The sequence below is a fragment of the Melospiza melodia genome, chromosome 1 (genome assembly GCF_035770615.1).
Source record: "Melospiza melodia melodia isolate bMelMel2 chromosome 1, bMelMel2.pri, whole genome shotgun sequence".
In the NCBI taxonomy this organism is placed as follows: Eukaryota; Metazoa; Chordata; class Aves; order Passeriformes; family Passerellidae; genus Melospiza; species Melospiza melodia.
The window spans coordinates 23,998,867-24,021,530 of record NC_086194.1 but is presented as its reverse complement, the minus strand read 5'-3'; the positions used below and the strand labels follow the sequence as shown (position 1 = coordinate 24,021,530).

Here is a 22,664-nt window from a genome sequence, read left to right as displayed (position 1 = left end):
CAGGCCGCCGACCCGGAAACTCATCGGCAGCCGAGGCCCGCGGGGCTCCGACGGGAAGCGGATCCACCGCGCCGTGGGAGGGAGCGGGGCGGGGACGGGGCGGAGCAGGCCGGGACGTGGGGCCTGGGCGGCGGGCGCGGCGGGAGGATGCGGCGGGCAGGCGGCGGCAGGCACCACCGAGGAAGGCAAGGCAGGCAGGGAGGGAGCGGGGCCGGGGCGACCTCGCTCACCCCGGTCCCGGGGCGGTCCTGAGAGCGGGGGAGCCGCTCCGGCCCCGCGGGGATTCAGCGGGAGCGCCCTTCGGGGGCCGCTGCCCGGCGGCTTCTGGGCGCGGCCGGGGAAGTTCGGGGGCGTTTCCCGGCCGGCCGGGCGGTGCGGGGCGGGAGATGCTGGGGCGCGGGGCCGCCTCCCGCCTGTCGCCCTCCGGCCGTGCCGAGCCGAGCCGAGCCGAGGCAGCGCTCCGGGGCTTCCGATGCCCCCGGCCTCCCTTCTCCCTGGCCGGGGTGGCGCGGCCGGGAATCCCGGAGGGAGCCGCCCTTCGCCTCCTCCCAGCAGGTCCTGCGGAGGCGGGAAGGGTCGGCGGTGCTGGGAGAAGCCTGGGTGAGGCGTCTGCCTTAGACCGGCAGCTTTTGGAATGGGGCCGCGTTGTCAGCTCCTGGGTTTGGTCAGAACCAGTTCGTGGTGGTGTTTTCTGAAGCTGGTTGTGTTTATTGTCACATCCTTACAGCACACCCCTCCCTCCCCGCCCCCTTCATCTTCACTTTTTGTTTTCTGGAGTCATATTGCAAGTCTCAGCGCTGTCGGTTTCACAGACATGCTCACTCTGCACTGGATTTAGTGCAGAGCAGTGGCAGAGGGAGTTCCCCCACTGCTTATTCACCTGTCCCGCCACCTGTCATCCAGGTGACGCGGCCGTACCAGTGCAGGTTCCCTCCACACAAGCCCATGACCCAAACCCTGTGTATCCAAGCACGTGTAAGGAAACCCAAGGAGCAGATCATTCCCAGCTGTGCATAAGGGATGGTTGTTTCTTTTTCCTTTTACAATTCTTAATATCCTAAAGTATGAGTTCTTGTAAGTCAGCATGTTGCTTATTTCATGTTTTTAGATGCTACTGTAAATAGCATACTTAATACTAATGTAAATACTGTAAATTTGCTACTGCAAATCATTAGCTGTTTCTCTTCAGATATTATACTGTTCACATACCATCACTGAGTCCTCTAACTAAGGTATTTATCTTAACTAACGGTGAAAATATCCATGCTTATTATTGTTATTTATGTTGAGGTTTTTTCAATATCTTTTCAGGTAGTCTTTGTCCCAGGAAAAATACTGGACTAAGGGCATAGGAATCTGAAGACCTCTGTTTCTTCTAGAAGAGGTGGAGAAGCTAGAAACACTAACACTTAAAATATGTGGAGGAATTAATCTGCAAAAAGCATGTGCTTACTGATGCTATGGAATGAAATGGTGTTCATTTGCAGATGAAGAGAATGATCAGCTGGAAGGTGGAAATGGTTAGACATAACCTTCTTTCTGGAAGCTGATATGTGATTTTTCTTTAGGAGGTTTTCCATATAATTTCCATACAATTTTGTGATTTTAGGAATTGTCACCTTGGTTTAACAGAAGGGTAAGCAAAGCTTTTTGTTAAATCTAAATGCTCTATTCATGTTTTTAGAAACTAAAGATGTATTCCTTTTAGAAACTTGATTTGAATTAATTGTGCACCAGTTTGCAGCCCCACTGAAATAAAACTAAGCAAATGAATCCATATTATAGTTTATTTTTATCAGCTTTGTTACTTGGCTGTAGGCAAGACTGTGTTCTACTTTGCAGGGGGAGATGAAAAGCAGGTATTTTCTTGAAATCCATGTGGAACTCATAGAAGTGCAATACTTGTTATGGCACAGTTTATAAATCACAGTGCTTGTCACTTTGAAATGGCATTCTTTTTCAATTTCACATTCTTTCCAGAGTTCAGAATTTCTTTGGCCTTCTGTCTGGTTTGCAAAATGGGGAATAGTTACAAAGTGGAAAAAAATACGTTGCTTTTATTTTAAAGATGAGTTAGAGAACAAGCTTATTTGTATCAAATCTTTATGACATCCTATTTCCCCCTTTCATGAAAAGGAAGCAGAATTATATCAGCCACTGGCATTTCTCCAGCTAAAAAACAATAAATGAATAATGCAAAGCATCAGTGGATATGAGCACTGCATCCTGAAGTTTAGTGTGCTGTTGGATGTTTTTTTCAGCTGAACCTTTTCTTCCTGTTTATTTATTATTTCCAGTGATAAAGTAAGAAGGAGAGATGGGAAACCCAGAAAACATTGGAGATGCATACGTTGCTGTGATTCGTCCAAAAAATACTGCTAGCCTCAATTCTCGGGAATATCGAGCTAAATCCTATGAAGTAAAATTATTTCTTTTCTTTATGTATTAGTCATTTGGCTTTTTAAATAGTACAGTAAATAAGTAATAGTATAACGGAAGAGAATGTAGCCTTGTCTTTTACTCTTTAGTCTGCTGCAGAGGTCATTCTGACTTCACCATTCTACTCCTCAACATTTAGTACTTCTCGAATTTTGTTACTGCTTTTACAGTGGCGTAGTAGTAGTAATAATAATAATAATAATAATAATAATAATAATAATAATAATAATAATAATAATAATAATAGTAGTAGTAGTTTTTAAGTTCTGCGCTTAAACTTCTTTGGTTTCATTATTGTTTGAAAGATTTTGCTGCTTGAAGTTCCCATTGAAGGCCAAAAGAAAAAAAGAAAGAAAGTTTTGCTAGAAACTAAACTTCAAGGAGGCACTGAGATAACCCAGAGCATCTTGGATTATGTATTAGAAGCCACCAAACCAATTTCACCAGCCAATCAGGGTATTAAAGGTAAAACCATTTTAATCTAATATACTATTGATAGCACTAATAAAATGTTTTTTAAATTGGCATGGCAAAGTTGTGCAAAAGCATAAAATTAATATAAAGAAAGAAGATACATTTTGAGTTTCATCAAAAAAACCTAAGCCAACTATACTGCTAAAGCCTTTCATGTACCTGTGTTTTTCTTTTCCTTCCAACTCTATAAAATGTTTACTAAGGGATTGTTTATAAATGAATATTTGTGTGTGCTGCTTCTTCACCTCAAGTTTAGATATATAGCTAAACTTCCAGTAAACCAGATCAAAGTGACTTTTGCATTCATAACTTAAGCTAAAACTTGACTTGGACTAGAGAACTGATAGATTATAAAGTCAGTTGTCCAGGGGACAGTATCTATATGAAAATATTTCTAGCAAAACTGTATCACTTATGTATGGAATTTGATGTGTACATTTTTTTCCCTTGTTACATAGCTGATCTAGCAAAGAACATCACACTTGTGCTGACAAATTTGTTTTAGCCAGCCTGTTGCATTCCAGGTTGGTATAAAGTATAATGACTAAAGGACTTCTGGTCTTTGCTGTGGACTTCATCTCTGTTGTTGACCTGGTAAAATGTTGCAGGTGGCAATAACTGCAGCTCAGTGAATGTAACAGAGCTAATAATGCAGCAAACACAGAGTAACAGAATTAATACACATAGAGGAATGCCTTCTAAAAGCAATTACTCTGTTCCTTACATAGTTTGGAGAGTTTTAATTGGACTCACTCAGATGGCCCAGGCTTAGTTTGTACACTGCTAAAATATGCAGCTGAGGTTGCATAGGTTAAAAAGGACTACAGTCATATAATTTTTCATGTTAATGAGTATATACATGTTTATGTTCTTTAGTTTTCCTATGTATATAAATTTTCTTCACTTTCCTTAGATTATAGCTCATAATCATAATTTTTTCTTCCTAGAAAGTAGGAAGATTGAGTCTGCTAAGCTTTCAGATAGCCAACTCTAGATTTTTTCTTTGTTTTGATGATTAATTAATTGTTTTGTGGCTTGTCTGTTTTTTGTTTTTAAATAATGTGCTAGGAAAGCGTGTGGTGTTAATGAAGAAGTTTCCTCTAGATGGAGAGAAAGCAGGCCAGGAGGCATCTCTTTACATTGTTCCAACTGTTGTGAAAGGTAACATTGGGCATGATTTATGAAGCTACACCCACTTTAGCAAAGTTCCCTTGAGGGTTCATTTTTTTATATTACATATATAAGTTGTATATATCTATTCATGGATATGTGATTAAATTTATAATTCTATCTATATAATATATGAGATATTGATATATTTTAATATGATATATGGCTTTTTCTATATTTAAACATTAAAAGTTGCAGGTGCAGGCAGGTGCAAAACTCTCTGAATATTTTAAACTTTGAAGAAGTTACTTAAAATCAAGGAAGAAAACTTTGGTTTAATGTATTGCCTTTGTTTTTGTAACAATAGCACACTTCTGGTTCAAGCAGTATTTGTACATTTGGTTATATTTCAAAACACAGGCCTTGTGTAGAATTTGCTGAATGCAACTCTAAGATGTCCTACTCAGTTCAGTGTTCTGTACTCAGAGAAGAATAAATAAGTCTCTAAACAGTAAAGAGATTCTTTAGAAAGCCAAGTAAATTACTTGTCAAGAAAGTATTTTTAAAAAATATTGAAGTAAAATGTGTCCTTTTGGGGAAACTTCTTCATTTTTGCCTTACTTACAAGACTTGATAAAATCTATCAAATAGATACCATTGTGTATTGCTATGTAAGAATTGTATGTAATTGCTATCAATTATTATTTGGAGAAAATTAAGTCACTCTAGTCTAAAGTTATAGTCTTAATTAGGGATTTGTAACTACAAAAGATGCAGAAGGGAAAATAAGATTCTTCTCATGGATGTGTCTTCAGAGAATGTTTCTTTTTTAGATAATACGAAATACACATACAGTCCTGGATGCCCTGTGTTCTACTGTTTACAAGACATCATGAGAGTCTGCAGTGAATCCAGCACACACTTTGCTACACTTACTGCAAAAATGTTAATTGCCTTGGATAAGTAAGAGACACCATCAGTAAAAATATATTAAAATGAAAACTTTGATATTTTATATCAAAATATAAATATATATTAAAAAGATAATTTGTCAATGTAACACATAATTTTTATAGCATTCTTGTGGTTAAGAAGGAAATCATCACGGTATTTTCTTCATGTTTATCAGAAATTGAAACCTTGACAACATATTTCTAAAATTCTTTTTGCAAACTCAAGAATGGTGTGTTTATCTAAATCAAGTAGCTTTTTGGAAGTTCATGCTCACAGTGAATGTTTTGTAGAATCATAATGTTTAATCTTCTGTAAATGACATAATTGTCATTTGAGTAAGAACATTTGCCAGAGTGAAGTAAAAATACCCTGTAATTGTATACCATTAAGATTTGCATTTAAATTAAATCTCCCTGTAGAAAGGGAGTGCATCTTCCCCAGACACACAAATTTATTTGCAGTAGGGAATTAACTTTCTGAAAGGTGATTAGTTGTTTAGCCAGATTTATAGTAGTTTGAATACATGAACAGGTTTTTTGTTGTTTTAATGGAGTTTTTTTGTTGTTGTTTTGGGGTTTTTTGTTGTTTTGTTTTAATGTACCCTTAACCAAGAAATACCAGACACACTTGTGTATGAACTTATTTGCAGTAATAAAGTTAGCTGAAACCTCTGGCTAATGTAAAAACTCATGCTACAGGCTATTTCCTAAAAGGTTCCGTGTTTAGGGTTTTTACAGTTTATGAGTAGAGCTGTAGTATTTCCATATATACCATCATATCAGTTAAATTTGCTGCTTGCTGAATGCCTTCAGGCTCTAAGTTCTGCTTAAAAGTGTTTCAAGCTTCACAAGAACCCTTGGAGGTATAGAAAATAGTTTATAATTTTTATTCTTTATGTAATCTGAAACAATCCTTCTCAAAGATTCAAACTGCCATAACTAATTTATCTACCAAATATTTAGAAAAAATGCCTGAAAATACCTTAGAGGGTGTTTATAGCACAATGACTACAATTGTACTCTTCTTTCTGCCAGGACCATAAGTAAGTGAAGAGAATGCTGCTTTTGCAGGACATTATAGCTTGGATTTAGGACTTAAAAATAGGCTTAAGCAAATGCAGAGAACTGCAGATTATCTTCTGCCATCCTTACATATGCTTCTGGGACAGACAAAATCCAAGTGGTCTGTCAGTGGATGTCTCAAGCATGTACTTACTTCTCTTTCTTCTATTTCCAGGCTCAGTCATTAAACAGAATTTATTGTATTCCAGCAAAGCACATTTTTACCTCAAGCTTATGAGAAAGCATGTGCAGAAACCTAAATACAAACCTGCCCTTAGACCTTTAATGCACCACTTAATATAACACTAAAACAGTTTAACAATTTGGTAAAAATATATTTATCCAAAACTTGAGATGAACAACTTGTCCTGAGCCCTGTGTTATATTGCATATGTGGTGGGAAAAATGCAGCAGGTGTACAGTACTGACTTCCCCTGGTAGCACAGAATAAGAGAGCTCTAAAGCTCTTCAGTACTGTCCGTAGGAGTGCACTGAGAAGAGAATAAACTTCAGGAGAGCTTTATAAAAAAGGCAGGTGGTAGCCTGTGTGAAAGAGACTTAGCAGTTTAAAAACTGGACCTTCTGCTTTGCTGCCTTTTCCTGTCTTTCCCTAATGAAACATGTGAGTTGAAAAGCTTAAGTCAGTACAGATCATGAAACTCACCCTTAAAAAAACAGCTTTAAGTTTCAGAATTTGTTCAGAGTGGTACTGGTAATAAACTGAAAGTAAATGAAATGTTGGTGTGGTTTTGTGGTTATAACCCATGTTACTGTTAGTGTATAATTTCCTTCTGTTTAAGAGTTTGCATCCACACAGAATTGAGCAAATACAACTGTTAAACTGAGTGTGGTTAACAAATTTCACATTCAGGGAGTAATTTAGTCTTATAAAATTGGCTGTGCAAATTATAATATTTTTCCTTAAATTTAAATGTGTGATTATGATATGTGCAATCCCTAATCAAAGGAAATAATGGACAGCATGACCAAAATGATCCTTTTCTACCTGAAAATTAATTACTTGCCCATTCTCTCCTGCAGGTGGTTGGATGAACGGCACACCCAGTCTCACTCCATCCCTGCTTTATTCAGACCATCTCCTCTTGAAAGAATTAAAACAAATGTAATAAACCCTGCCTATGCTATAGAACCTGGTCAAACAGAGAGCTCATTGCACATGGGTTATACTGCCCTGGAAATAAAGAGTAAAATGCTGGCATTGGAGAAAGCAGATATGTGTATCTATAATCCTTTGTTTGGATCTGACCTTCAGTATACCAATAGGGTAAGAACTATATTTTCATTTTGTGTTTGTGAAACAGACATACATTTTCATTTTAGAGTTCATTCAATTATTTGATAAGAGTGTGTGCTCACATCAGAGTTGTTTATTTAGCAGTAAATGTGCACTAGTTTTACAAATCCTCATATTTGATCATAATTCTCTTTCATTATAAAATGTTACTATCATAACTTTGGTTTTAAGAGAACACCTGACTGGAATGGGGGATTGTGTAGCCAAATCTCAGTAAGATATTTTTTCAGTTGTGTTTAAATTTATGTCTTCACAGGTTGACAAGGTGGTAATAAATCCATACTTTGGCCTTGGAGCCCCAGACTATTCAAAGATTCAGATTCCTAAAAGAGAAAAGTGGCAACGTAGCATGAGCAGTGTCACAGAGGACAAGTATTATGTTACATTCCTTTTTCATTAATGGATAATTTTGTTTTGTTTTATTTTACAGTAGCATTTGGTACACTTAAAATGAGATTCCTATTTATGCTTTGCTGTAGAAATACATATTTTAAATTAAATTCTGTTTGAAATCTAAAGTATTGAAACACAGCAGTTAAAGGATGAATCAAGAAAGGTGTAAAATATAAACATTAGAGAAGCATTTCTTACTCTAATAAATACAGCTGTGGCTTGATTTCTGCATGACAAAAAACTTATTTGTATGAATACTGGCACATTTTAGCTGCATGAACTTCTCTTTTATTCTTCATGTAGATCTATGGTTAGTGCTATGCTAGTTAACTTTTAAAAAGTTGATGTTCTCAACAATTGTAATATTCTGCATGGTGTTTTTCCTGCTTCCCCTTTTAATTCCTAGGGAACACCAGTGGGTAGATGATTTCCCTCTTCACCGCAGTGCTTGTGAAGGAGACTCTGATTTACTAAGCCACCTTCTGGATAAAAAGTTTTCTGTTAATCAGTTGGATAGTGACCACTGGGCACCAATCCATTATGCATGCTGGTGAGTCAAGCATAGTTTTGCCAGTCAAGTGCATTCTAGCTGTGATGATTCTTTAGTGCTTCATTTATGTAATTTATCAGCCTCCAAAAGAAAAAAGCCTGTGAGTAGTTTTACAGCACAGCAGTAGCTGAGCTGAGCATGTTTTGGTGCTGGACACACTTTAAGTGGGAAGCTGGACTAAGTGATTTACAGAGGTCAACATGTCTGACTATAACTCTGTGATTTAATCTGTAAGTCTCCTTGAAAGATTTTCTCAGTCATAAAAATGCTTTTGTTTTATCTTCATGGAAGTTAGTCTTTGGTATATATAGTGGTCAGTATGTCTGATGATAGGAATAATGGGAAAATCAAACTTGATTTTAAAAAGCCCACATTCTTCCTTGCTTTTTAGTGTTTGTCAGAAAGTTTGTAAGTACTTTATACATCAAATATACACAAGAGTTACCAGTTATAAGCATGGGGGTTAAGAATCCTCAGGATCCATCTGTGTGACAAGCAGAAGCTGAACTCTGATTCTCACACTGATTATTTTTTTCCAGACAAAGCTGGACTCTGTTCTGCCATGACTGAATTGCTGCAATTACCCAAACTTAGCTAGCTTAAAGCAAGGTTCTGGGTGTCTATTGTGAATCCAGTCAATGTTTACTAGACCAGTAATTACCAAAGAAGTGTAGAACTGATATTAATTTCTACAAACTTAATTATGTTCAATTGTATCTGGTGTAATTTGAAAGCTAAAAACTCTTCAGTGTGGAAAAAGCCACACTTTTTCATAAATAGGACCATCTGAAAAAACTCTTTTTTCATAATTAGGAACATCTGAAAAGAATTATTATGTATTTGCTGTGTCTGTTCTGATTTAAATATGTCTGTAGGTATGGAAAAGTTGAAGCCACTCGAATGCTGTTGGAGAAAGGGAAATGCAATCCAAATCTTTTGAATGGTCAACTTAGCTCTCCTCTTCATTTTGCTGCTGGAGGTGGGCATGCTGAAATAGTACAAATTCTACTAAATCATCCTGAAATTGACAGAGTAAGTCCTGTTTGTGTATAGAAATAGCAGATTTAGCAAAAATTTCTAGCTTGTGTATGAGAAATATTTCGGTGTCAGATTAATGATTTTGTTTAGCAATTACTGAAAAATGGTTAAATGTTTTTGATTACCTCTGCTTTTCCCATTGTGTATCAATTAAATGTTTGAACTCTGGTCTCAAGGATTTTAATTATCTCAAAAATGTGTGAATATTTACCTGTCTCCAGTGAAATCAATGTAGAATTGGTGTTTCTGTTTGTTTGTAGCACATCACTGATCAACAAGGAAGATCTCCACTGAATGTCTGTGAAGAGAACAAACAAAATGAGTGGGAAGAAGCTGCAAAACTACTGAAGGAAGCCATAAATAAACCTGTATGAGTCTATTTTCTAAATATTTTAAAGTTTATAGTTAATTTACACTTAATCTTTTAGAAGAGCTGGAGTCATTTCCAGCTGTTACTGGAAATGTGCAGCACATTGAAATTGTTAGTGTAACTGTTGGCAAACTGGCATTTTGTCTCTAAATGTTTCTGCTCTGTTTCGTGGCTCAAGAAATACATGTAAGACATGTAAACATGATGCCCCAATTTATTTGTAGGAGAATCACATCAACTACTGATTGATCATGCAACCATCAGCTTTCTTTATGCATTCTTATATGTTGATAAGCAGGAGCATTCAACTGACTAAATGTAGGCTTCTATGAAATAGGCTTTTCATCAGCTAAAGCCTCAGTGCAGGCTTCCTTGGCAGCCAGTGGGCATTTAGCCAGTATAGGAAACAAAATTTACAATGCAATTTCTCTTACCCTGAAGAAGATTTAAAATTAGTCAAATGATATAAACCCACTTGTTTCTTTTCTTTGACTTCAGATGCAACCTAACCCTGTAAGTAGGTGGTACTAAACCTGTCAGTTTTTCAAGATGTTTTAAATTATCTTCATTTCACTCTGCATGAATGATTTCCAAAATAATTAAGGAAGGAACTGATCTTCATTTTAAGGATCTTATTGTGCAGTAGATCATGTGATGGTGTGTCTAATGACTCTAAAGACTAATGGACATGTTTTAATGTTTTAAGTAGATTTCAGAGTGTAATGTGTGATATTATGTTGTCACTTATTGCTATTTAATTAATACAATGTATAAATTCTCCTATAAACTTCTGCAGTAGGAATGACAGTGACTACTGCAGCAAAAATAGACTGATGTTTTCCATTCTGACCTCATTTTCAATCAGTTGCCATTTTCCAAGCCATCCATCTTTTTTTTCCAGAAGTTTTTAGGAACTCAATTCTTGATGACTTAGTAGATTTGAGGAAGAGAAATAACAAATTCCTGAAATGTTTTTATTCAAGCAGCTGAAACATCTAATCAGTTACAGAAAGGAAAACAAGACACTTCTTAGATTTATGACTTGTGCATGTATGCTTTAGGCACCTGATTTATGTTTATGTATGTCTTTCAGGAGACATGCTATGGGCTCACATGCAATTCAGTGAAAACTATGGGAGTTCTGAAGGGGAAAATGATTATTTATAATATTTTTTTAGATTCTATTACAGGAGCACTATAAGATTTAGTGAGATTGTGTTCTTGGAGGTTCTGAGTAAAGGGTGGTGCTTCCCTCTAAAAATAAGTCTTTTTAGTATAGGGTGGAAAAATTCATAACCTGCCAGTAATAGCAAAGTGAACATTTTGGGATATGCATAGGCAGCTGAGCCCAGATCCCTCAGGGAACTTTTAAATACCTACTTGCCTTTGAGTTCAACAGAGGTCTTCAGAATACCAGCAAGATCTTTCTTGGAGTTACTGTTGTAAAAACACAAGTATAAGAACTTGTACAAAACATGAAACAAGCAATTTGGGTCAATAATAAATATGTACGAGTTGTGCAATGTTCTTTTTCCCAACATTATAGATGTTGCTGATAAAAACACAAACAGAAAGGATTTTAACAAATTGTTTGTGTAATGTGTTCCTGATTTCTGTAGTATGAGAAGGCACGGATTTATCGTATGGATGGCTCGTATCGCTCTGTGGAGCTGAAGCACGGAAACAACACAACTGTCCAGCAGATAATGGAGGGCATGCGCCTGTCCCAAGAAACTCAGCAGTACTTCACTATCTGGATCTGTTCTGAGAACCTCAGTAAGTAAAAGGGACAATGGTTATACTTGAGGGTTTATCATAGTTTATTTCTCTTTGCCTTTAGGAAAAAGTAATGCTGTCTTAGGAGAGTAGGAGGCATCCTCTCTGACAGGCTTCACAGCCTGATGTCTTCAAACTGCTTTCAGAGCTGTGGAGAGCTTCTCCATTTTAGCTTTTACTTTGGGTACCCTCAGTAGGTCTGACTGTATCACTCTGGCACCTATCATGTATTTCATCCAGGAAGATGAGGCTGTTCCAGGTTGCCTTTCTGTTACAGGGCACCTTGCCTGTCATAGGCCTTACTAGTAGCTTATCCTGGATTTATCCATATTTTTCTTCCCAGACTGAGTTTGGATGCATGTAGTTGTTTTACCAATGTTTAGTCTTTTTAAAACTACAAATTAAAGTAAGATGATTAATGTTTTTTCTTTAGGTCCTTTAATCATATGAATTTTCCTGTGGTTTGCACCAAAATAATTTTTGATACACAAGTTTTCAAATATATTTGATGGGAGAGAATTCTGATGTAAAATGTCTTGTTTATATTTATGGTATTTTTTTGTATTTCTGATCTAAATAAAAAGATGTTATAGTTTTTATTTGATATATATACTAGAAGATAAGTAGAAGCCCAAAAGAGTCAACGAGTGTGGTTGGATATTTTCAGAGAATGTGGTCAACAGTACTGCTGTAACATGATAGCTATGGGACACCTTGTGGATTACAAAGCTCTGTTGTGGTCTGTGGATGGATACTGTGTTGAGAGTGTCATTAACACAGAAGCCTTGCATTTAAAATTTTATTTACTGTTGCCAATGCTACAGTGGTATTTTTACATATTTTTTTACAGTAGCTCTAATTATTGCAGGAAATATTTTCTTTCTTTTTCTTTAATCTTTTTCTTCCAGTGTCATACCATTGGCCTTTTTACTTTGCTGTATTGCCACATGACAACTGAACCCTCAGCTAAACATAGATGTTAATGTGAAGAAAAGGAAGTGTTTGAGGGTTAAAGTCTTGCTGCTTTTGCCTTTTCTAAATATGTATGTAATGTTTTCCTAGAATCATTAAGGTATTACCCTTGCATTTGAGGAGAAGAGATTGCTGATAAATTGTTTGTGTAACAACAAGTAATTCTCTAGATATTTAGCCTAGATTTGAAAATGAGCTCCTGATTCATGGCTTCAAACAACTAATGGACAAGTTTCATTATAAAGTATGTTGCAGTTTGTGTACAACTGTAAGGACAGTAGGTTTCTTGCTTGTGGAACAGATGATGCTTTTCTGTGTTTGAATGTAAGATGGGTAAGCTAAATGAACAGATTGTTCCCAGTGAAAGATGTTGTGCTGTAATGTATCCATTTACACTTTTCACATGATGTGAAATGGCACAGTGTGAAAGCCAGAGCAGTGAGGGTGAGGCAGATAGAGCCTCCTAAACCTCACTCCTAGGAAAAGGCAAGTGATAACTCAAGGACAGGCAGGGTGAGTGAGTAAGCCAAAGACACAGACTCTAGTACATAACAGGACTGTAGCTCCAAGCTCTGTCTCAATTTCTCAGCTCTCAAATACACAAGAGAACGTGAAATATTGATTTTAGCCTGTTAAGAATCAAGACATTTTACAGATTACAAAGAACAGTGTCTTCTGAAATGAAGAATGTCTGTTCTGAAAAGTTTATGGTTTTTATATATATACAAAAAGGGCAAATACATTTATAAGATAAATTATATCTGTATTTTTCTGTCAGAAATAAGATTAATGGACTTTATATTTTTCTGTATTTCTCTACAATAATAGAGACAAGAGTCTCTCAAGTTTTATTATTGTGTTTTTAAGGCCAGTCTTGGTACTCCATTAATTTTTAAATAGCGCTTCACTCCTGAGAAACTGAAAATAACAAAGTTTAAACACTATTGCATGTAGTAAATTGACGCTAAGAGTTTTGTCAAGAAATCCATATTTTCAAAACCTTTTCTATACAGCAGTTTAGAAGACATAGGAAAATGCTTGTTAATGAGTCCTCAATTTCAGGTACTCTGGGTTGGGTGCAGCAATTAATTGTGTGTATGTGCTGGGTTATTCTGTTTGTTTATTTGGAAACAAACCTGTTATTTTTCAGGTCTCCAGCTGAAGCCATATCACAAGCCTTTGCAGCATATTCGAGACTGGCCTGAAATATTCACTGAACTGACAAACTTGGATCCTCAAAGGGAAACTTCACAGCTTTTCCTGAGAAGGGATGTGAGACTTCCACTGGAAATAGAAAAAAAGGTCAGCACTTGGAAGTGAATGAAATTATGGTCAGACTCACAACACTTGAACCATCAACACTCAGCGTGTATGCTGACTGTAGTAATTTCCAAACTTATTTAAACCTGACATCTCCTTTTCTATAATGGTTTGAGTCTTCACATTCTTCCCTTCCTCTCTTGCCTTCCTGCCATCTCTTTGTTCTCTCTCTATCACCCTCTCAGTTGAGTTTATCCAATGTCTCCATGTGTCAGTCTCTGTCTGTCATACAGCTAAAAACAACCTGCCTGATTTTATTCCTTGTGCTGTTTTTAAGTTTTTTAATTGGTCGATTTCAATGGTATTATTCAAATATATTACCAAAAATGAATTTATGGGGGAAGAAATCCACAGATACCAGTATTTCTGTGAACTTTTTGATTGGGCATGGTGTGCTAGTTGCCTTTCATTTGTGTGTTAGATCAGTGAAGTGTTGAAGTAAGTCAATGAAAAACAATGCTGCTATTACAAAGCACCACTAAAATGTGCACTTCAGTCAGGATCACACCTTTGTTTTCTGTCTCTGAATCAGTGAGAAATGCAATTCATAGTTTCTAAGCTTACTTTCCTTTTTACAAAGAAATAATATTATTTAAATCTTTTTTTAACAGATTGAGGATCCCTTGGCTATTCTTATACTTTTTGATGAGGCCAGATATAATTTACTTAAAGGTTTTTATACATCACCTGATGCAAAACTTATTACACTGGCAAGTCTGCTTCTACAAATAGTCTATGGAAATTATGAGAGCAAGAAACATAAACAGGGCTTTCTAAAGTAAGTATGTCTTTAAAATTTAAAATTATGGGTCAGATTAAGTATTTTTAGATAGCACTTCCTATGGAACCCTCAAACCTTAGGTATAATATATTTGTTGGTTTTCTTCATCACTGAGCTATAGTTCAGAGTAATCATGTAACCCTTATAGCATTAATGGAAGTTGGGCATTGTGTGTGAAAATGTATTAATCTTAATTGCTGTAGTCCTAGACACTAGACAGAGGGGTGGAGGTTCTGTAGTGTGTGACAGCTGTCCTGAGATACAGTAATACCAAAATAAACAAGAGTATTTATTGAAGGGTTCTGACAGGACTGAGACCTTGGGCAATGTTGAAGAAACATTTTACTATGGCAGTTGGACCAATGTCTGGGATTGATTTTCCCTCTTTGGACAGACCATGCAGTGATATTGTGTCTCTTCTGTCATTTGTAGGAGAAATGCAGTACCAAATTAGTCAAACCCATAGCACCAGTAGGGCTCAGCCAGATGGTATTTTTCTCTCCCCTTCTCTCTGCATGCCAGCAGAACAGTAGCTGAGCTATTTTGGGATGGCTTGTTCTTCCCACATACATTTCTGCAGCAGTATCTGAGCCCATGAGGATTCCAGTTCTCTTCTGTGTGCACCTTCACCCCCTGCTGTCTCCACCTCATTTCATTCATGGAACAGCAGCTGTGCTGTTCTGGAATGCTGCTATGCTTCTCATCTTCTCTTTTCCACAGCATCAGCTGAGCTGCCCTGGCCTGATGGGCTTTTGCATGTATTGTCCTGCAGTTGCACAGCCAGTCAATGGAGCATGAGGGGAACAGGATTTAAGTGGGACTGCCCTCCTGTACGAGTGTGCAGCTCAGTGCAGCTGAGTTTTGTATGAAACTACTCCCTGCTGCCTCCCAGCAGCTGCAGGGTGGTGTTCCTCTCCACACTGAGGCCTATCAGCACTGTGGCTCCTGCTCAGTGGAAGTGTTTGCCTCTACAGACAGGACTACCTGCAGTGATAGGCTGGGCTAGATGAAAAGCCATCTGGACATGCTTTCCATCCACATTCACATAGTTCTTCTTCATACAGATGAGGAGTTTCTTAATCTGTTTTTCTTTTTGTAGTAGACATAAATGTTCATTAAAAGACTGGTAATTCCAAAAATACATCTCTAGTTATTGTTTGTATGAGAGTATCCTTGACCTTAAAGATATGATACACTGTCCTGTGCAGGGTTTTTGCTTGGCAGAGCATATATACTGCCAAATACAGTTTAAATAGCTTACATCACTAGGTCTTGAGACTGTCTTAATTGTACATGAAAGCAAACTAGTAAAGGCTTGCATTCTTTTTAGTTTTTTTTGTTTCCTACATTTTGGGTTTGTTAAAAAAGGCAGTTGATGTAAGTAGCTTCTCTTTCATGTCATGTAATATATAACTTCAACGTGGAAATTAATTGGGCTGAGTCCTTGGTAGTGCTGACTGCGGGAGTGGAAGGAAGAGTATCTACGGTCTGTCATATTTTCTGAGTATGTGATATGCTGATGTAAATGGCATTTTGTATATAATTTTGGCTTCCAACCTGGAATTCACCAAACTGCTCTCTAGCCAAGTGTGAGTTGTGTGTTCTGTTGGCATTTCCTCTCCATGCCCTGTCCATGATGTGTGACACAGGTGTATAATGTAAAGCTGGATCTTCATTAACTGTGCAGAATTGCAGTGTATCTTAGGAAACCATCTCATCTGAGAGGCAAGATGGAGTAGGAGCTGACTGTCTAGCTCAGTATATGACTTGAAGGTACACTGTGGCAGACATTGTTCTTTTTTCTTGCTTTGTTTAGTGAAGAAAGATTTTGTTCCTCTTTGTTTTTCTCTTAGTGAAGAAAATCTTAAATCTATCGTACCAATAACTAAACTAAAAAGCAAAGCTCCTCACTGGACAAATAGGATACTTCATGAATACAAGGTAAGATAGATAAGCAGGTAGTAGAAAATCCTGTTCTCAAACATTTTGGACTATTTGGTTGTCAATTAATGAACAGAAATACCGGTATAAAAAGCTAAAAATGTGTATGCTCTGAATTTTTGGGATGGGTTGTTGGAATATATTTCTTGTACAGATACAGATCTCTTTGTTAGAAGTAAATGTGTTTGTTATCTGTTCATTTACCTTCAATGCCCTGTATTGGGCACAGGTCCAATTCGAGCATAGGTGTGAAAAAATCTACTCTGATTTAAATTTCCATGTCTGCTTGTAGCAATGGATCCCCAAAGTCCTTTTTGTCAGTGTAACTTGTATCTTAAGGACCAGGTAGTGCTGCTGATGTGCATGTGCACACACAGACACCCACCCACCCACAAGCTCCTTTGTTTAGAGCAGTTCACTGAGTAAAAGTTTTAAATTTTTTGCATATGGGCTGCTTGTGTAAAAATGCATCTAACTGAGGGCTGTGGGTTCCAAATGAGGTCAGATTAAATTTGTGGTCTTCACGAGTAATTATGGAAAAAGTGACGTATGTCAGAAGGAGAAGTGTACCAGCTGATGTGCATCACTAAAGGTAGCTGCCAGGAAACATTGCAGAGGCTCCTAGTGAATGTTTTCAAACCTTGCTCCTCTTTTTGAGATGAGATTACTCAGTCATAAACTTCCTTTTGGTGCTCACACCTTTTTTGTCAGAAATTAGCAGATCATTCCTATTCTTTCTGATAGAGATGAAGGAGGGGGTGATGGTCTAAGACTATGGTGTAGCAAAGTCATCTACTCTGTCATCAAATCATATGTAATAATGAGCATAGCTTTCTTGACTTCTGCTTTTGAGACATTATTTTGGGGTGTGGGGCATGGGGAGAAGAGGAAAGAAGTTGCAGTCTTTTGTTCTGAAGATTTTACATGTTAGAAATGGCTGTGTAGAATTCAGGCAAGCTGTAGGGCAGGGTATGGATCCATAGAGGCTGATCCTGTCTACCACACCCACAGTCATGGCCCCCTAACTGGTGAAGATTTGTGTTCTTCCTTGTGTCTGTGCCTTCTGATCTTGTCCATGGCCCAGCCAGTTTTTTATTTGTTAGAGTGGTTGTTATCATTCTGCTTTAAGGAGCACTCCAGCAATAGTTTGTTCTGGCTGCTGCACTTTACTGAAGAGGAAGGAACAGAAGCCTGTCTCATTCTGAATGAAGGCTCCATTAATGAAAAGAGATCTGCACCTCTCTTTTGCTTAGAAAAGAAAAAACAATCAATGTTTTTGGAAGGGGGTACTTGCTCATCTTACCATGTCTCACTGGATTGGACTCCTTAAAAGAAGGAAGAATACTTACTTTTAAGGATTGTGATGCATTTGGTGTCAGATGGTTGCATAGCTGCTGATCCCAAGCCCCAGTTACTTCTGGGAGAGACTAAGCTGTGGGGCCCTTCAGAGGTTGTGTGTCTGTGCTCAGATTTCCAAGGCTATTACAGGTATCCGGGTTTTGCCCCAGTCTCTTCTAGCACTTGAGCCTTTCCATGGCTCCAAGGTTTAATTTAGCTGTAGGAAGATGGTTGATGGGAAGGCACTTTGGAAATAAGCATTTAGTAGGAATTGCACTGAACAATGGATTTTCTTCAATCAATCACAACTGGAAGGACTTGTTGACTGCCATTGTTTCTTTATTTTTAGAATCTCAGCACCAGTGAAGGTGTCAGTAAGGAGATGCATCACCTTCAGCGCATGTTCTTGCAGAATTGCTGGGAAATTCCTACTTATGGAGCAGCTTTTTTCACAGGACAGATATTCACCAAAGCAAGTTCAAGTAGCCATAAAGTCATCAAAGTGTACGTAGGAGTAAACGTAAAAGGGCTGCACCTCCTCAACATGGAAACAAAGGTCAGCTTAAGTGAACTGCCAGTGATAACTATAAAACTTCATTCTCTTCTCACAAATCTTTGTACTAGAAGTGATTTCCCATCCAACTGTTTAGTTAAACTTGACTGAAAATTTCCAAGATTTTAAGGTCTTTATAAGTCACCAACAAAAGTCTTGTATTTTTTCATTTTACTACTTTATGAGCTACAACTGTGTTGTGGAACATAGTGGTTTAAGTCTGAATTCTGTCTTTGTGAATGAAGGGAAGTTCAGTGTGCAAGTATGGAGGATATTTTCTGAGTGACAGTTTCCTACATTTGCTCATAGGCTTTACTCCTCAGCCTGAAGTATGGTTGTTTTATGTGGCAGTTGGGAGATGGAGATACGTGTTTTCAAATCCACAGTCTGGAAAACAAAATGAGCTTTATTGTACATACCAAACAGGTAAGCACTATCATTTTATATCCTTTATGTTCAATTCTTTTTACCCTAAATTAGATACACAAGCCTCTGTTCTCTTGAGATTAACCACCCTTGCATAGTATAAAAAACCCTAAGCCCAGCCCCCACAAAAATTATTTAAAAAAAATGTTTGCTTGTTTTCTTAGCATGTGACACCTTCAGAATTCAAAATACATAAAATGCATCTATAATCATTAGGATAAACCTTTTGTTTAATTGATACTGTTTCTTGCATATACCTAATCCCTCATTCTCTTAGATTGATTCCAAATATAATGAGTTTCAGAGAGCTGGAGCCACTAACTTTGGGATCAGAAATAATGGAGTTTGAGATTGGACAAAGCTGAGAATTGCTTTTGTAATGTGCTTGATTGTCGTAGTTCTGAAATATTGATAGAGCTGAATTGCATCCCTTTACATAGGCAGGACTCGTTGTAAAGCTGCTGATGAAATTAAATGGCCAGCTAATGCCAACTGAAAGAAACGAGTGATGGAAATGAACAGGAGTTACAAGATGGCATCCAATGGCTGAGCAAACAACAACTTGTTCCTCCTCGTAACAGGACTTCCATGTATATGAATTTTACACAGTAGAAAAGTCAATTTGTACAGTTTTTTAACTTTGTACAGAAGCTGCATGGTTTATTTTTTTAAAAAACTATACAACATATCTATTATTTTTATAAGTATTTTTGTGTTTCATATATTAACTATTGTAGGGCTTGAGCTTAACCAATAAAGCTGATGAAATCTAAATGGTTTACCAAGTTTGACGAGCATGAATCCAGTCAAGCTGTTGTTCCCAGAGAAATATGGGGCTACCAGTGCCATTAAGCAAGTCTCAGTTAACCTATTTACCTTTCATTGTGTCATTGTGTGGAACATCAAGGAGGTGGTATATATGTTGCAGTATTTTGTAGATACCCTCTATTTTTAAGATACTATTGATAAATATGCTTAAAAGACCAGTTAGACCTTTGAGCAACTACTTTTGATAAACTCTTGTTTTTTATTTGGTTTCTGACAAACATTTTAGCTCGCTTTATTTTTACTCTTAACTTTCTCATACTTTGTATTCGTATTTATTCTAAAATACTGCATGAGGATGCCAAAAGGGAAATACTTTAAGTCATTCAGAAGCCATATTGAATGTTTAGCATGCTTGTTTTGTAAAATGGATTTTTACTTTTGCTGTGCAATATAAAATGTATGTATGGAGGAGAGGGAGACAGGGACTTACAGATGAACCTTACTCAGAGGACTTCAGAAAGTTTTATAAATCCTACCCTGGATTGCAACACATATGCAGTAACAAAAGCTTATACAGGAGGTAGTAAGTTATTTCTCTTAAATTAATTTTCTTACTAATTAATTCAGTTTCTTCAGGCTAAAAGCAGTGCAGGATGCAGGAATGAAGATGACAAGGAAGACACTGTTTGTAAGCATTCTGTCTGCTCTTTGTAGAGTCAGGGTTGGGGCTCCACAAGTTGGGTCCCAAGTGTAAGGTGGGATTCTATGCAGTCTGAAACATATCCTTGTACGTTAAAATAGAATCTGTAACACAAATCTTTGAAGTTTCTGGTTGTATTTCAGGGTTATAAGTGCACTTGACTATTTCTTCCGTGTAAACTGCATGCTAAAAACAGTGTGCAATATTTTGTAAAGAAAAGCTTTTATAAAAAATAAAAATTAGCACTTGCCTCTAAGTTTTCAAATAAAAGCTAAAATGAATGTAAAGAACTGTGCTGTTGTATAGTAACTTTACTCATACCTTACTAGTAACTGCAGTTTAAGAAATTTAAGTAGTAAGCTGTTTAAAACATGAACAGGAGACTTGTATTTTGTATTCTTCTTAGCAAGCTGTACTTTTCTACTTAAACTTCACAGGCCTAAATTTTCATGGATTGTTATGATTTATTTAAGGTAAATAATGCAACAGTCAGGTCCTTCATCGTGTATCCCTGCTATCATTTGGCACTGGTATCAGAAATACATTTCTCTACATAGCACTTTCTTGTGAAAATAGAGGAAAATGTTAGGAAGGTATGTCAGTTGCCTATATAACTATACTATCAATATGCCTTACTGCTGTATAGTCATTTCTGCTACATTCTTATTTATTACTCCCTAATAAATTGTTTGCAACAAGTCATACTTGGTGTTTCTATTTTTATAGCCAGCATGAAGTGCCATCAAATGTTACACCAGTGTTACACAAATGTTACACCAAGCAGTGTTATTACCAAAGGGGAGTAGTTTGGTAGTTTGTAACAGGCTCATCTTTGGAAGGTATGTAAGAAGAGCATCAGAGAGGACCAGAGGAAGAGTCCCATCATGACTCTAAATTAAAGTAGTGCACCTTGGAAACTGCTCAGGAATTTACCAGGAACCTGGAAGCTTCATTTTGGCAGGACAGAGGTTTGTAGGTGTTGCACATCAGTGGAGCCACTGAGCAGCAAGAGCCCAACTCTGCAGTCCCAGAGGCTCCTGGCACCTGGGTACACAGGAGCTTGCAGTGCCCACCCTGCTGGGGCAAGGCAGGTGTGTGCTCTCCTTTCATCTGGAAGCAGGGAAATAAAAAATGGCAACAGAGAAAAATCCAACACCACTGAGACAGACCATTAGTAAGAACCCTCATATCACTACCAAGAAAACCAATGAAAATGAGGTGCAAGATGGACAAAGCTGACACTTGTGCCTTTGTAAACATGAGATGCCCATCTCACCATCTACACTCCATCTAACAAGCACATTCTTAAAAAGCAAGAACCTGTACAGCTGCCAAAAGCAAAGATTTGAGTAGAACACTTAGCAAGGCCCTGTAAGGCAAAAGAGTAACTGAGAACTTAACCCTGTGAACAACAGGCAGGATTTTACCAAGTGGAATAACTGACCCCAGTGAGCAGCTTGTTCAAGAGGGAACTTTGGTCCTGGGGTGATGTCCTGCTGCTGCAGCTTGGTGCAGGGAACAATTGCTGCAGGGAGGAGGGGGTTCCCCAACCATTGTGAGCTTACAGCTGGATGCAGCTTGAAGCTGGGCTGTTGACTGAAAAAAGAAATACAGGTTCAACAGAAAGAACATACAAAAGCTCTGCTTTACCTTAATTGTTACTACTATAGGGTAAAGATATAGAAATAATGTACAAAATTACTATTCTATATAAATTTAAATATAATTATATAAAATATAATTACATAAAAAGTAAAACCTATATTCATATATAGGTAATTAATCTGGAAATCCTCTCCCTTGGAAGAAATAGACTGACACTATTTCACCAAAAATGTCCTTACTTCATAAATTGACAGAGCAGAATGTCATTAACAACCAGTGATAGCTCTCATGTCCCCCAAAAGAATTGTCAAGGCTTGTAAATATGAAGGAACTATTTTCTCAATCACTACAGCACTGATGAATTTCCTTTGGCCCTGAAAAGTGCTGAAACTTCAGAACTTGCAGTCAACAAATTGAAAACTTTAGTAGATCCCATAGCTGACATGAAGAGTTTAAGATACTCAACATTGATTCCGTGCACATCTCGGCATTCACAAGTGTTCACTGCTACCTCCACTCATCTAGTGATACTCAGCACATGTGAGACCTTGGTACAGGGTTTACCACAGGATATTACGTTTTAAAAACCTACAAGAATATTCATTCAGTAACAAACTTTTGCTTCTGCCTGTGCACCTTTTCCAATTGATAAAAGTACTCAGAAGTGATGACAACAAATAGCTTCTTTCAGATTTAGTAGGGAATCTATGTTTCTGAACTTTGCAAAAAATTATTTAAAAGCATTATATATAGTCTTCGCAACTGTACCCTGTTGAAAAG

At 37.5% G+C, this 22,664-nt stretch overlaps 1 protein-coding gene across 4 annotated transcripts; it reads left to right on the top strand.

Moving 5' to 3' along the window:
- The first annotated feature begins 774 nt into the window (after positions 1–774).
- KRIT1 (KRIT1 ankyrin repeat containing) lies at positions 775–20,981 on the top strand. Of its 4 annotated transcripts, none has more exons than XM_063151190.1 (17): positions 775–1,636; positions 2,298–2,419; positions 2,745–2,904; positions 3,982–4,074; positions 4,857–4,986; positions 7,080–7,323; positions 7,610–7,725; positions 8,153–8,296; positions 9,172–9,328; positions 9,595–9,702; positions 11,324–11,480; positions 13,603–13,754; positions 14,384–14,550; positions 16,407–16,494; positions 18,182–18,388; positions 18,695–18,811; positions 19,256–19,499. In XM_063151190.1, the coding sequence occupies exons 2-17, from the start codon at positions 2,318–2,320 to the stop codon at positions 19,265–19,267; spliced, it is 2,154 nt and encodes a 717-aa protein (XP_063007260.1). In that variant the 5' UTR covers positions 775–1,636; positions 2,298–2,317; the 3' UTR covers positions 19,268–19,499. The 4 variants fall into 4 exon arrangements, with proteins under 4 accessions (XP_063007260.1, XP_063007252.1, XP_063007241.1 ...); XM_063151182.1 differs by having other exon boundaries at positions 777–1,384; positions 19,252–20,981; XM_063151171.1 differs by having other exon boundaries at positions 777–1,520; positions 19,252–20,981.
- The last annotated feature ends 1,683 nt before the right edge of the window (positions 20,982–22,664 follow it).